Source organism: Cnephaeus nilssonii, assembly GCF_951640355.1.
Source record: "Cnephaeus nilssonii genome assembly, chromosome: 12".
Taxonomy (NCBI): Eukaryota; Metazoa; Chordata; class Mammalia; order Chiroptera; family Vespertilionidae; genus Cnephaeus; species Cnephaeus nilssonii.
In genome coordinates this window covers 79,419,856-79,434,869 of record NC_137083.1, presented here as the reverse complement: position 1 = coordinate 79,434,869, position 15,014 = coordinate 79,419,856, and the positions used below count along the sequence as shown (strand labels likewise).

At 60.2% G+C, this 15,014-nt stretch overlaps 1 protein-coding gene across 5 annotated transcripts in view; it reads right to left on the bottom strand.

The window, feature by feature from the left end:
- The window catches only part of DPP6 (dipeptidyl peptidase like 6), a gene marked incomplete at its 5' end in the record, with an annotated part of 648,278 nt that overhangs the window by 55,435 nt on the left and 577,829 nt on the right, over positions 1-15,014 (bottom strand). For all 5 annotated transcript variants that reach the window (XM_079786477.1, XM_079786476.1, XM_079786475.1 and 2 more), the window contains 2 exons: positions 7,262-7,359; positions 11,432-11,586. In XM_079786477.1, coding sequence (XP_079642603.1) covers positions 7,262-7,359; positions 11,432-11,586 — 253 coding nt within the window. The remainder of the gene's footprint in view (positions 1-7,261; positions 7,360-11,431; positions 11,587-15,014) is intronic.

Below are 15,014 nucleotides of genomic sequence, written 5' to 3'. Positions count from 1 at the left end.
AGCTGAGCTCAGAGACAAGCCCCAGGAGCCCACACATGAGCCCCGGGAACCACAGACGAGCCCCGGGAACCACAGAGGAGCCCCGGGAACCGCAGATGAGCCCCGGGAACCGCAGAGGAGCCCCGGGAACCGCAGATGAGCCCCGGGAACCACAGAGGAGCCCCGGGAACCGCAGATGAGCCCCGGGAACCACAGAGGAGCCCCGGGAACCGCAGATGAGCCCCGGGAACCGCAGAGGAGCCCCGGGAACCGCAGCGGAGCCCCGGGAACCACAGATAAGACCCGGAACCACAGAGGAGCCCCGGGAACCACAGATAAGACCCGGAACCACAGAGGAGCCCCGGGAACCACAGATAAGACCCGGGAACCACAGAGGAGTCCCGGGAACCACAGATAAGACCCGGGAACCACAGAGGAGCCCCGGGAACCACAGATAAGACCCGGGAACCACAGAGGAGTCCCGGGAACCACAGACGAGACCCGGGAACCACAGATAAGACCCGGGAACCGCAGATTAGACCCGGGAACCACAGATAAGACCCGGGAACCACAGAGGAGCCCCGGGAACCACAGATAAGACCCGGGAACTGCAGACGAGCCCTGGGAACCACAGATAAGACCCGGGAACCACAGAGGAGCCCCGGGAACCGCAGAGGAGCCCCGGGAACCACAGATAAGACCCGGGAACCACAGAGGAGCCCCGGGAACCACAGATAAGACCCGGGAACCACAGAGGAGTCCCGGGAACCACAGAGGAGTCCCGGGAACCACAGATAAGACCCGGGAACCACAGATAAGACCCGGGAACCACAGAGGAGTCCCGGGAACCACAGATAAGACCCGGGAACCACAGAGGAGCCCCGGGAACCACAGATAAGACCCGGGAACCGCAGACGAGCCCTGGGAACCACAGATAAGACCCGGGAACCACAGAGGAGCCCCGGGAACCACAGATAAGACCCGGGAACCACAGAGGAGCCCCGGGAACCACAGATAAGACCCGGAACCACAGAGGAGCCCCGGGAACCGCAGAGGAGCCCCGGGAACCACAGATGAGCCCCGGGAACCACAGATAAGACCCGGGAACCACAGAGGAGCCCCGGGAACCACAGATAAGACCCGGGAACTGCAGACGAGCCCTGGGAACCACAGATAAGACCCGGGAACCACAGAGGAGCCCCGGGAACCACAGATAAGACCCGGGAACTGCAGACGAGCCCCGGGAACCACAGATAAGACCCGGGAACCACAGATAAGACCCGGGAACCACAGAGGAGCCCCGGGAACCACAGAGGAGCCCCGGGAACCACAGATAAGACCCGGGAACCACAGAGGAGCCCCGGGAACCACAGATAAGACCCGGGAACCACAGAGGAGCCCCGGGAACCACAGATAAGACCCGGGAACCACAGAGGAGCCCCGGGAACCACAGATAAGACCCGGGAACCACAGAGGAGCCCCGGGAACCACAGATAAGACCCGGGAACCGCAGACGAGCCCTGGGAACCACAGATAAGACCCGGGAACCACAGAGGAGCCCCGGGAACCACAGATAAGACCCGGGAACCACAGAGGAGCCCCGGGAACCACAGATAAGACCCGGGAACCGCAGAGGAGCCCCGGGAACCGCAGACGAGCCCCGGGAACCACAGAGGAGCCCCTGGAACCGCAGATTAGACCCGGGAACCACAGATAAGACCCAAGAACCGCAGAGGAGCCCCGGGAACCGCAGAGGAGCCCTGGGAACCGCAGATAAGACACGGGAACTGCAGAGGAGCCCCGGGAACCGCAGAGGAGCCCCGGGAACCACAGAGGAGCCCCGGGAACCGCAGATAAGACCCGGGAACTGCAGAGGAGCCCCGGGAACCGCAGAGGAGCCCTGGGAACCGCAGACGAGCCCCGGGAACCACAGATGAGCCCCTGGAACCGCAGACGAGCCCCGGGAACCGCAGATAAGACCCGGGAATCGCAGAGGAGCCCCGGGAACCACAGATAAGACCCGGGAACCGCAGATAAGACCCGGGAACCGCAGAGGAGCCCCGGGAACCGCAGATAAGACCCGGGAACCGCAGAGGAGCCCCGGGAACCGCAGACGAGCCCCGGGAACCACAGATAAGACCCGGGAACCACAGAGGAGCCCCGGGAACCACAGAGGAGCCCCGGGAACCGCAGATAAGACCCGGGAATCGCAGAGGAGTCCCGGGAACCACAGATAAGACCCGGGAACCACAGAGGAGCCCCGGGAACCACAGATAAGACCCGGGAACCACAGAGGAGCCCCGGGAACCACACACGAGCCCCGGGAACCACAGGTAAGACCCGGGAACCACAGAGAAGCCCCGGGAACCACAGATAAGACCCGGGAACCACAGAGGAGTCCCGGAACCACAGATAAGACCCGGGAACCACAGAGGAGTCCCGGGAACCACAGATAAGACCCGGGAACCACAGAGGAGCCCCGGGAACCACAGATGAGACCCGGGAACCACAGAGGAGCCCCGGGAACCACAGATAAGACCAGGGAACCGCAGACGAGCCCTGGGAACCACAGATAAGACCCGGGAACCACAGAGGAGCCCCGGGAACCACAGATAAGACCCGGGAACCACAGAGGAGCCCCGGGAACCGCAGACGAGCCCCGGGAACCACAGAGGAGCCCCGGGAACCACAGAGGAGCCCCGGGAACCACAGATAAGACCCGAGAACTGCAGAGGAGCCCCGGGAACCGCAGACGAGCCCCGGGAACCACAGAGGAGCCCCGGGAACCGCAGATTAGACCCGGGAACCACAGATAAGACCCGAGAACCGCAGAGGAGCCCCGGGAACCGCAGAGGAGCCCCGGGAACCGCAGATAAGACACGGGAACCGCAGAGGAGCCCCGGGAACCGCAGAGGAGCCCCGGGAACCACAGAGGAGCCCCGGGAACCGCAGAGGAGCCCCGGGAACCGCAGATAAGACCCGGGAACTGCAGAGGAGCCCCGGGAACCGCAGAGGAGCCCTGGGAACCGCAGACGAGCCCCGGGAACCACAGATGAGCCCCTGGAACCGCAGACGAGCCCCGGGAACCGCAGATAAGACCCGGGAATCGCAGAGGAGCCCCGGGAACCACAGATAAGACCCGGGAACCGCAGACGAGCCCCGGGAACCGCAGATAAGACCCGGCAACCACAGAGGAGCCCCGGGAACCACAGATAAGACCCGGGAACCGCAGACGAGCCCCGGGAACCGCAGACGAGACCCGGGAACCGCAGCAGAGCCCCGGGAACCGCAGACGAGCCCCGGGAACCACAGATAAGACCCGGCAACCACAGAGGAGCCCCGGGAACCGCAGACGAGACCCGGGAACCGCAGCAGAGCCCCGGGAACCGCAGACGAGCCCCGGGAACCACAGATAAGACCCGGGAACCACAGAGGAGCCCCGGGAACCGCAGACGAGACCCGGGAACCGCAGATAAGACCCGGGAATCGCAGAGGAGCCCCGGGAACCGCAGATAAGACCCGGGAACCGCAGATAAGACCCGGGAACCGCAGAGGAGCCCCGGGAACCGCAGATAAGACCCGGGAACCGCAGAGGAGCCCCGGGAACCGCAGACGAGCCCCGGGAACCACAGATAAGACCCGGGAACCACAGAGGAGCCCCGGGAACCACAGAGGAGCCCCGGGAACTGCAGATAAGACCCGGGAATCGCAGAGGAGCCCCGGGAACCGCAGATAAGACCCGGGAACCGCAGAGGAGCCCCGGGAACCGCAGATAAGACCCGGGAACCGCAGAGGAGCCCCGGGAACCGCAGAGGAGCCCCGGGAACCGCAGAGGAGCCCTGGGAACCACAGAGGAGCCCCAGGAACCACAGAGGAGCCCCGGGAACCGCAGATTAGACCTGGGAACCGCAGAGGAGCCCCGGGAACCGCAGAGGAGCCCCGGGAACCGCAGACGACCCTTCCTCAGAGCTCCCTCCGCGAGTGGCCCTCCCACAGTGTGCTCCTTGGAGACCGAAGCTGCTTCCTTCTGCCTGCCAATGCTCCACAAATTACCTTTCCTGCTGCAGATGCTTTGTTACTTTTCATGGAGATTTTTTGTCACGTGGCGTGGGCTGCACGTGTTAATAAACCGCCTGTTTTTGTCTTGTTAGTGCCCAGCTGAGAGCCTGGGGTGGGTGGAGGCCGAGTTCTGCGTCCCCTCCGGCGCCCAGATCTGAGAGGAGAGGGGAGGGCAGCGGAAGCTCACTCTCTGAGAATCCCCTCGAACAAGGTCTGCTGACGACCACAGTGAGTGACGTTGCTCCCTGCACAGAGGTTTGCTGAGCCCATGCTCCGCCCGGTCCTGCTGGGGCTGCAGTCACAGCAAGGGCCCTGCCTCCAGCCTCTCCCTGCGGGGTGGGGGGGGGGGCGGCGGGGGGGGGGCGGGGCGGGGGGAGGCGGGCGGCAGGACGCAGTAATGGAGTGTGCAGACACTTTGCCCAGAAAACTATGGCAGGGAGTGGGCTGGGCTTCGGCTCACCCTGTGGTCCTGTGGGCGAAGCTTTTCAGGCAGCGGGAGCCCTGGGCAAAGTCCCTACAGAAGGGCCAGCCCCGCCCGGTCATTGCGGGGCGGTGGACAGGCCTGGGGCCACAGCAGGCGGCCGGGCCTGAGGCCGCGGTGGCAAGTCTGGCCTTTCCCCTGAGGGACAGGGAAACCCCAGCGGGGCTCTAGCAGAGGGAACCTGTGATCTGAGCCACTTTAGAGGTGATTCTGGGGTGTTCTGTTGGGGATGCCACGTAGAGGTGGTTAGGAAGGTGATCCTAAACCCGTAGGAGGCAAATGGGGTCCCCGGGTGCTCCTCCAGGGCTGGGCGTGGCTCTGCGTGACGTGGCGTGGGCCTGGTGTCTGGTGGGGCGGACGTTCCCCAGAGCTCACAGTGGAGGGCCCTGTTGAACCCGTAACCCAGCAAACTTCCCCTCACACTTCTGTGTCCCACGGTCCCCGCACACCCAGCTTCGCCAACGCCCTGCGGCCTGGCTCTAACACCTCACTGCTTCCCTTGGGAACCGCATGCTCATTGCTCTGCCCAAGAATCACAGTCTGACCAGCTGGAGGGGCCAAGGTGGTGGTGGGGGGAGAGTATGAACCAGAAGTTCCGAGGACGAGGCCTGGCTGAGTCCCCGAGGGGAGGGGCGCCAGCGACAGGTGGGATGTACTGCCTGGAGATGGGCGGAGCCCCGAGCCAGCCCTGTGCTGAGCGCATTCCCTCATTCCGTTGCCACAGCCACCCTAGAGAGTGACACACTCTTACTAACTTCACCTCATTGTAGGGGAGGAAACTGAGGCGGGACCGAGGCCAGACCAGGATGCGAACCCGGCAGTGTCCCTGTCAACCAGCGGTCCTCGACCTGGGGGCACCGGGCAGGGACCGGAGACATCTGTGATTGTCACCCTGAGGGAGGCGCTTGGACCCGCAAGCAGAGGCCAGGACGGCAGACCACGGCAGCGCCCAGGGCGTCCCCACAGCTGAGGCTCCACAGGTGAGGTCACCTCCAGACTAGTCATCCCCTCCTCCTCCCTCCCCCCTCCCTCTTCCTTTCGGCCCCTCCCACCTGCAACTGCTCAGGCAGTCCCCAGTCTCGGGTACCCTCTGTGCCTCCTTCGCCGCCGCATCCTCAGTCTCATGGTTGGCCGATAATAACTGCTCAGGAAACAGACTGCCAGGTGGCGCACGACTTCGGATCTGTGTGTGCTCACCTGGGGACAGTGCTGAGGGGGTGTGACGGTGCGTACGGCAGCCCTGTACTGCCGAGAAAGGGCATCGCCAATAGCTCAGGAAATGAGAGCAAGCGGGGCCCTGAAGGCGGCCCCGAAGCGCGGCTCGGACGGAGCTAATGCTCACCGTCCTTGGAGCTGACGACACCTGGGCAGCGGCACCCAAACGGACTGCGTGAGGTTTTCAATGAACTGCAGCAGACGGCTCACATGTTCCGGGGCGCTGCGTGTTAATTCAGTGAGTCTGCGGGACGGGGCCCAGGAGGCGTGGCAGGGACGGGCTGCAGGAAAGCAGGGCATCTCTGGGCGCCAGGAGAAGGCGGAGCAATGAGCAGTGCGCCTCCTCTCCCAGCCAAGCAGTGCCAGCCTCGCGGTCCGAGTTCCTGACCAGCGACCAGTGCACACGCAGGGCCCACTCCCCGGGGAGGGGCTGCAAGAGCCAGGCCTGGGGACCGGTGGCGAGAGGGGGTGGCGAGAGGGGGGGCATCAGTCCCGGGCGGAACCCACACAAGGAGCCCTTCGCCTGAGGCCGTTACCACACTTCCCATTCTCTAAAGGAGGAAGGATTGGACTCCCCACCCCGTCCATGGAGTCCTACAGAGACCTCCTCTGCGGACGTGGGACGTGGGCAGAGGGTCTGACCGTGGGCGTCACTGCCAGAGACGCTGCCCCTCACAGACCAGCAGAACCACCGGCTCAGCCCTCTGCCCTGAGCCGGCCGCCGAGGAGCCAGAGTGGCTGGCCTGGCTCTGGCCCTGCCAGGAGCTGCCAGGAGCTGCCCCCAACGCGGGGACTCCGCAGGGGCAGAGCTTGGCGACATCTGGCTGGCATTTGCCGAGTCGGAGGAGGACTCGCTCTTGGCTTCCCGGGGCCATTCATCGACTTGCAGGCTCCCTGCATGAGGGACCTGTGCCGCCCGAACGCCCGTCCTTCCCCCAGTCCCCGCCCATATTCTCAGCGGAGTTTAGTGACACGTAAGGGGGCTCCGGAAGTTTCCACGCCTCCAGGCTCCTTGAACTTTGGGACACAATGAAACTGATATTCAGGCCACTTCGCTTTGATAGACGCTACTCAGTTGCTATCCACCTGCGCTAGACAGGATCGTCTGTCTAACAGGATCATCTGTGTCAACACGTCCCCCCAGCGGCACGCTGTTCCCTCACCCTCTGGGGGAGTTGGCTCATGAAACAGCGGGTACAGGGCTGCTCCGGAATAACGCTCCAAAAACGGGGCGTCAAGGACAAAAAGTGCGATTCCATGGCTGTTTTTGGAAAGATGGAGTCAGTGCGCCCCCTGCTGGACACCTGTGGTCAATCCCACAGGTACCTGGACTAGGGTGAGCGATGTGGGACTGCAGGACTGCGGTCCCTCGCCAGGACACGCAGCTAAAACATGGAAAATAAGGAAGTTACCTTTCTCTTGGGTGTTTACGTTAGCAGTAAAACACCCCGGGGCCTGGAGAGACCAGGCACCCTCAACAGCCATTCACCTCGTCATTCTACTTTCTAACGTAACTGGGGGACAAACCTCATCCGCGGGTCGTCGGGCGGCGTCATCTCCAGGTCGTGGGTGGGCCCGTTCAAGCCGATGACGTGCAGGGAAATGCTGGGGTTCTCACACCCGGCCTGGAGGACGAGAGGACAGGACGTGAGGCGTCACTGCGGCCTGGCCGGAGCCGAGCCTGTGTGGTCTCCGGGCACAGGCTCCGGGCCTGCAGCTCAGAGCTGAGGAGCAAAGCTTGCTGAGGGCAGGCTGCTGCTGCATGAGCCGACACTTCTCCTCTTGGCCAAAGCCTGCCCTCTCCTCACTGAGCCCAGCCCCTCCCCCACCCCCTGTCATCACCAGGTGAGCACCACTCCATGGGCTTAACCACTGGGAGTGGGAAACAAAGACGAGGAGAAGGAGAGAGAATTCTGGAAGTGGAGATGATGGTGATGACGGCTGGCCAGGCGGTGGGGAAAACGAAGTCCTTTGAACCTCCTCCCTCGGAACCCCACTCCCTCTGTCCTGGGACCAGTGGCACCAGTAGGAGGGGAAGGGGACTAAGTGGTGCTGCGCCGTCAGCAGGACTGTGGGTGGGGCCGATGCCCTCGCTCCCTCTGCTCCCTGCAGAGGGAGAAGCTCAGGTGGAGGAGGAAATACGCCCCAGGACAGGGCGGAGTCAGGTGGGTCGACCAGCTCATGGCTCTGATTTGGGAGAAGCACTATGGGGCAAAGAGCGGCTGAGTTCAGTAGCCAGAATACGGTGACTTTCTGTTAAAATATGAAATCTCAAACCCTCAGTGATCTGGGGTTTTATCAATCTGACTTCTGAGCACCTGTCCCAGAGCTCACTGTAAGGTCAAGGCCCTCACTGTAAGGTCAAGGCCCTCACTGTAAGGTCAAGGCTCTCACTGTAAGGTCACGGTCCTCACTGTAAGGCCAAGGTCCTCACTGTAAGGCCAAGGCCCTCACTGTAAGGTCAAGGCCCTCACTGTAAGACCAAGGTCCGCACTGTAAGACCAAGGTCTTCACTGTAAGGTCAAGGCCCTCACTGTAAGGCCAAGGCTCTCACTGTAAGACCAAGGTCCTCACTGTAAGGTCAAGGTTTTCACTGTAAGGTCAAGGCCCTCACTGTAAGGTCACGGTCCTCACTGTAAGGCCAAGGTCCTCACTGTAAGGTCAAGGCTCTCACTGTAAGGTCAAGGTCCTCACTGTAAGGTCAAGGCCCTCACTGTAAGGTCACAGTCCTCACTGTAAGGTCAAGGCCCTCACTGTAAGGTCAAGGCCCTCACTGTAAGGCCAAGGTCCTCACTGTAAGGTCAAGGTCCTCACTGTAAGGTCAAGGCCCTCACTGTAAGGTCAAGGCCCTCACTGTAAGGTCACAGTCCTCACTGTAAGGTCAAGGCCCTCACTGTAAGGTCAAGGCCCTCACTGTAAGGCCAAGGTCCTCACTGTAAGGTCAAGGCCCTCACTGTAAGGTCACAGTCCTCACTGTAAGGTCAAGGCTCTCACTGTAAGGTCAAGGTTTTCACTGTAAGGTCAAGGTCCTCACTGTAAGGTCAAGGCTCTCACTGTAAGGTCAAGGTCCTCACTGTAAGGTCAAGGTCCTCACTGTAAGGTCAAGGCCCTCACTGTAAGGTCAAGGCTCTCACTGTAAGGTCACAGTCCTCACTGTAAAGTCAAGGCCCTCACTGTAAGGTCAAGGCCCTCACTGTAAGGCCAAGGTCCTCACTGTAAGGTCAAGGTCCTCACTGTAAGGCCAAGGCCCTCACTGTAAGGTCAAGACCCTCACTGTAAGGTCAAGGCCCTCACTGTAAGGTCAAGGCCCTCACTGCAAGGCCAAGGCCCTCACTGCAAGGCCAAGGTCCTCACTGTGAGGCCAAGGCCCTCACTGTAAGGTCAAGGCCCTCACCGCAAGGCCAAGGCCCTCACTGTAAGGTCAAGGCCCTCACTGCAAGGCCAAGGCCCTCACTGCAAGGCCAAGGTCCTCACTGTAAGGTCAAGGCCCTCACTGTAAGATCAAGGCCCTCACTGCAAGGCCAAGGCCCTCACTGCAAGGCCAAGGTCCTCACTGTAAGGTCAAGGCCCTCACTGCAAGGCCAAGGCCCTCACTGCAAGGCCAAGGTCCTCACTGTAAGGTCAAGGCCCTCACTGCAAGGCCAAGGCCCTGACTGTAAGGTTAAGGCCCTCACTGCAAGGCCAAGGTCCTCACTGTAAGACCAAGGTCCTCACTGTAAGGTCAAGGTCCTCACTGTAAGACCAAGGCCCTCACTGTAAGGTCAAGGCCCTCACTGTAAGGTCAAGGCTCTCACTGTAAGACCAAGGTCCTCACTGTAAGGTCAAGGTCCTCACTGTAAGACCAAGGCCCTCACTGTAAGGTCAAGGCCCTCACTGTAAGGTCAAGGCTCTCACTGTAAGACCAAGGTCCTCACTGTAAGGTCAAGGTCCTCACTGTAAGGTCAAGGTCCTCACTGTAAGACCAAGGCCCTCACTGTAAGGTCAAGGCCCTCACTGTAAGGCCAAGGCCCTCACTGTAAGACCAAGGTCCTCACTGTAAGACCAAGGCCCTCACTGTAAGACCAAGGCCCTCACTGTAAGACCAAGGTCCTCACTGTAAGGCCAAGGTCCTCACTGTAAGGCCAAGATCCTCACTCCTAGATTAGGGCTTCACCTGGGAAACCTCTCCTGCTGTGGGTGGTCAGATGAAGGTCACACAGCTGGGCTGTAGTGTGTGTGTGTGTGTGTGTGTGTGTGTGTGTGTGTGTGCGTGCGCGTGTGCATGTGCATGTGGATGGGTTGAGAGGGTCGTCATCATCCAGCACACTTTACTTAACTGTATCCAGCTGTCACCCAGGCCCACGGGTTTGGTGAATGACAAGCTGGAGCCGGAGTGAAGGAATTCTGTCAGAAGGCATATCCCGGTCACACGCTGACAGCCAGGTGCCCTTAGGACAGGAACACGGCAGAGACAAAGCTCTGGCCTTGGGACCCACGCCTCTCTACCTGGGACCTTGCTGGACAACAGGCACATTTTGGAAGAGCCACCAGAATGGGTCTGTCCTACCAGCTGCTGTGTTCTTTCCGAATGAAATTGTGAGGCCCCGATCCCCATGGGATGGGGTCTGCAGGTGGGGCCTTTGGGAGGTAACTGGGGTTAGATGAGGTCATGAGGGTGGGGCCCCATGTTGGGGTTTGTGTCCTTAGAAGGAGAGGAAGACACCAGAGTGCTCTCTCTGCCGCATGAGGACGCGGGAGGGAGTGGCCGGCTGGAAACTGGAGAGGGTTCTCAGGAGAACCCGCCTGCATTGGCACCTCCTTCGACTCCAGCCTGCAGCCCGTGAGGAACACATGTCTGTTAATGTCGTGTTTGTTACAGCCGCCCGAGCTGACTGAGACACTGCACCTGGCCGGCCTCACCTGCACACTACCTATCATCTCTCCTGCTGCAAACGCCCGCTGGCACGTCCACGGTGTCTTGTGTACAGGCATGTGGCTGCACTCTCGGGCCCTCTGATGGCGTGGGCAGCTGGGGCTCAGTACTAGCTGGCCCAGGCGGGAAGTGAGCGCTGTCGCCAGGTGGGTGAAAGGGAACTCTAGTGCAGTGCGTGGGTAGCAGGACAGCTGCCCGTGTGTGTCCACGGGAGCTGCATCCACTCCCTCTGACCGAGCAGGCAGGAGAGGTTTGGGTGTCAGCCCCCCTCCCCGGTGCCCACCCCCCTTACTGGAACTGCACTGCTCTCATTTGTTAACAGAGAGAGGTGGGATGCTGGCCCCGTCCCACCCACCGCGCCCTCATCTCCTGCTGGCTCCTGCGGCCGGCAACTTGGTCTGGGAAGCAGGTAGACACACTACCGGTCAGAACACGACCAAGACCACAGCCCATTGCGGACCCAGGGGCTGGCAGACAGGTCCCGCTCCTCCCAGAAACAGACCCTAAAAAGGGAATGAGGGGGTGTCTGCAGGGGCAGTGTGAGGGTTTGTCACCTGGAATGAAGCTTAGACACAAGGTTAACGGCAGTTCAATTGTTTAAAATAAAGTAAATTTGCCAACAAATTGAACTCAACCGATGGGGGAGAACGCCATGTAGGGGAAGTAATTCATCCTGCCTCTGTTGACTGTGTGCTCCTAACGGGTCTGAAGGGCCCAGCCCACCGTGGGGGTGGCTGGCTGGGGGGCTGAGGGGCGGGCAGTTTGTTCCGTGGCGTCTCACCTACCTTGGGGTAGTGGTAGAGCTTCCCCGTGGGGTACACGGCACCCGTGTAGGCTGGGAGCTCCATGACGGGCACGCGGGAGTCATTGATGGTGGCGTAGGCGAGCCTCGTACCGTCCGGAGACCACCAGTGGGCGATGTGGGTCTTCAAAATCTCCTCTGAGGGAAAACAGAGATGAGAACGGTCAGCACGCGGAGCAGGTCCACGGTGAGCAGGCACGGCCATGCCATGAGCTGCCAGGAGGTGTGAGGCCCCGGCACTGCGCTTCTACGGCCTCTGAGAGGTCCCCTGGGTCCTGCACTTGCCCCCCACCCACAGGGCTCAGAAGTGCCCAGTGACGATGCCAAGCTCACACCACCAACCTGGCCAGTCAGGGCCCGGCTGAGCCGAAACTGACCCCTGGACACGGGACGCAGATGTGAGCCCCCTGAGCCCAACAAGCGCTTTTTTGTGGGGAACGGGCTGTAAGCTGACACGGTCCTTGCACCTGTAGGGGCTAGCAAGGCTGGCACCTACCCCCACAGATTTCCCAGGCCTGTTTGGGTGGCAACTAATCAGTATAACGAGAGCAGCCCCTGCCTACAGAGCTTTCCCAGGGTTTGTTTATGTGACTGCTATCAGTAGGATAAGAGCTACTTTCATGGCTTACCAAGAAATATGTATCCAACTAGTGAGATTTATTGTAACAAGAAACCTGTCCTTCAACTTATCCCTCCAGTAGTGATTTTAGAGAAACAAAGAATGTCTTCCTTGTGAGTAATTCCCTGCTTAGTGTCTTATGTATAAAAAGCACTGTATTACTAATAAAAGTTGCCAGAGCTTCTCAAGAGCTGTGGACCTCCCGAATCCCGCTGTCGTGTCTTTCTTTCTCTTCTCAAATCCCACCTCCCTACCTCAGCCCGGTTCAATCGTCAGGCTGGACCTGACACTTTTTGAACTGGATTACTATTGTGCTGAGGGGGGTAGATCTGAACAGAACCTGAGGAAATCCGTTCACACTGACGCAGGCACAGCCAGGCCGACCCACGTGAAAGAGCCGGCTGTGCTGGAGGCTGAGCCCAGGACACCCAGCTCGGCTCCAGGGGATGCCTAGGGGCTCATGCCCACCGTGTGCACACTGTGTGGATGTCATGTGTACACTGTATGTATACTATGTGGATATCCGTGTACACTGTATGTATTCTGTGTGGATATCATGTGTTCACTGTGTGGATACCATGTGTATCCTGTGTGCATACTCTGTGCATACTCTGTGTGTACTGTGCATATCCTGAGTGTATACCGTGTGCATCCTGTGTGTATACTGTATGTATCCTGTATGTATACTCTGTGTATATTGTGTACCGGTACATCCTGTGTGTATACTGAATGTATACTCTATATACACTGTGTATATCCTGTGCATATATCATGTGTATCCTGTGTGTATACTGTATGCATACTGTGCATATCCTGTGTATATTGTGTGCATACCATGTGTATACTGTGTGAAAACTGTATGTATACTTTGTGTATACTGTGTGCATACTGTGTATATCCTGTGTGTATACCATGTGTATACTGTATGTATACTCCGTGCATTCTGTATATATCCTATGTCATAGTGCGTGTGTCCTGTGTGTATACTGTGTGTATGTATATGCTGTATATATTGTGTGTATCCTATGAATATCATGTATATAATGTGTGTATCCTGTGTGTTTGTAACTCTGTGTATACTGCGTACATACTGTGTATATCCTGTGTGTATAGTGTGTGTGTCCCAGGAGGGCAGGAAGGTGTGGTTCTCTCCCAGCCTGGCTCCTGCAGCCAGCGGGCGGTCTCTTCAGGCACTCAGAGCTGACATGCCGCCCCAATGGCTGCTGTTACTTGTATGCTGGGGATGAAAGGCAGCAGGTGCTTCTCTGTGGCTGGAGACGCGTAAGCGGGACGTCTTTCAGAGGCCGCTTCTGTGGGTGGCAGCCCAAGGCCTTCGATGGTGCCCAGCTAGAGGGGCCCGTGAGGACCCACGGGGAGGACCAAGGACGTGCGGATGGCTCCCTGCAAAGCCGCCTGGGACTCAAGGGCAACTCAGCCACACGCCAATCAGGAGGCAGGTCGCTGTCGTTCCCTGACGTGAAGGACAGCAATGCCAACGGAGACAGCAACGTGGCGGGCGGATTACCTTAGTCCTCAAACTGTGGTTACGGTGGGCTTCGAGCAGCTGAGCTGGAATCGGTTTCCCAGTCTCTGTCTCTGACCTCTGTCTGTGCCCTTCCTAGTCTCTCTCTGCCCCTCGCCCTGGCTCTTTGTGTGTGTCTTTCTCTGTCTTTGTCCCTGTTTCTCTCTCTCTCTGTCACACGCGCGTGCGCACACACACTCGCACGCACACGCCCTCCCCATCGCTGGCTAAGCACCCTGTGTTTCAGTGTTACCTGCGTTGGGAGATCTCGGGGCGGAGCAATCAGCTCCTTCCCCCGGCACCACCGAGTCAGGGTCTACACAGGGTTCCTCTGGGAAGGTGGCTCCCGCCTCCCCACAGTCCCGCTCCCTAGTTTCAATTCCCCTTTCAGCTTTCTCTCCCCTTAAAGATGATTCTTCCTGACTCAGTACAATGCTCCAATGAAACAAAGGTCCTTCTATAAGACCCAGAGCAGAGAGCGCGCCCCACCCCCACCCACGTCCTGGAGGCGCAGGCAGAGGAACCCCAGGGACAGCAGCCTATCTCCCGAAGCCTGCAAACTCAGCCAGGACCACTCGCCACCCCCACTCCTGGCTTCCCTTTCTTCGAACGGCACCCCCATCCACAGGACGCCAGGCCCCTGGAGAGTCCATGGACTGAAACTCGGCTCAGGAGTAAAGGATTTGGGGGAGGATGGCCAAGAGCTGGGTCTGTTCTTGTGTGAGTCCCAGAGACTCGAGATCCCCCCACCCTCACCTGAGCCTCCTGCACGCGGGGCAGGGGCGGGAGGACAGGACGGGGCAGCGGTGGAGTGTTGGCTGATGTGGGCGGCCGCGTGCCACCTCCGAGCCCCGGCGGACGGGCGGGCGGCCCGAGATGTTGGCAGCCTTCCTGGGTGTGTCACATCCCCAGGGATGTGGTGACCAAGGACGGCGCCACAGACTTTGTCTCCACTTTCTCCTAGTTGCGCTGTGAGCCCTGCGACGGGACAGCTGTGTGGGGCCACACCCCCGGCCTCCCCGCGGCCACGCTGCCAGCCCGGAGCTGGGGGAGCTGGACACGCGCTGGCCCCTCTTGAGGGGCCACTTAAAGCACGAGCTCTCGGGCAGCTGGGTTATGCTGGCTCGGTTTTCCCATCCCCGTGTTCTCCCGCCTTCATCCAGAGCCCGAGGCTGCCTTCGGGAGCAGGGACCACGCGAGAGGCGAGCCTTAGCATCACGTGATCACTGCCAATGGCACACGGTGACTGGCCAGAGGCCAGGCCGAGGAGCCCCGCGTGCAGTCCTCGGGCGTCAGCCACTTTACCGCTCACGTGAGGGTCCGATCCACGGGGGTGGACGCCCTGTGGCTTTGCGGGCACATCCATCTCCTGTCGTAGACCCGGGCGCTGAGAGGTGGTTTTGCGTTCTCACACTGCCGGCCGAG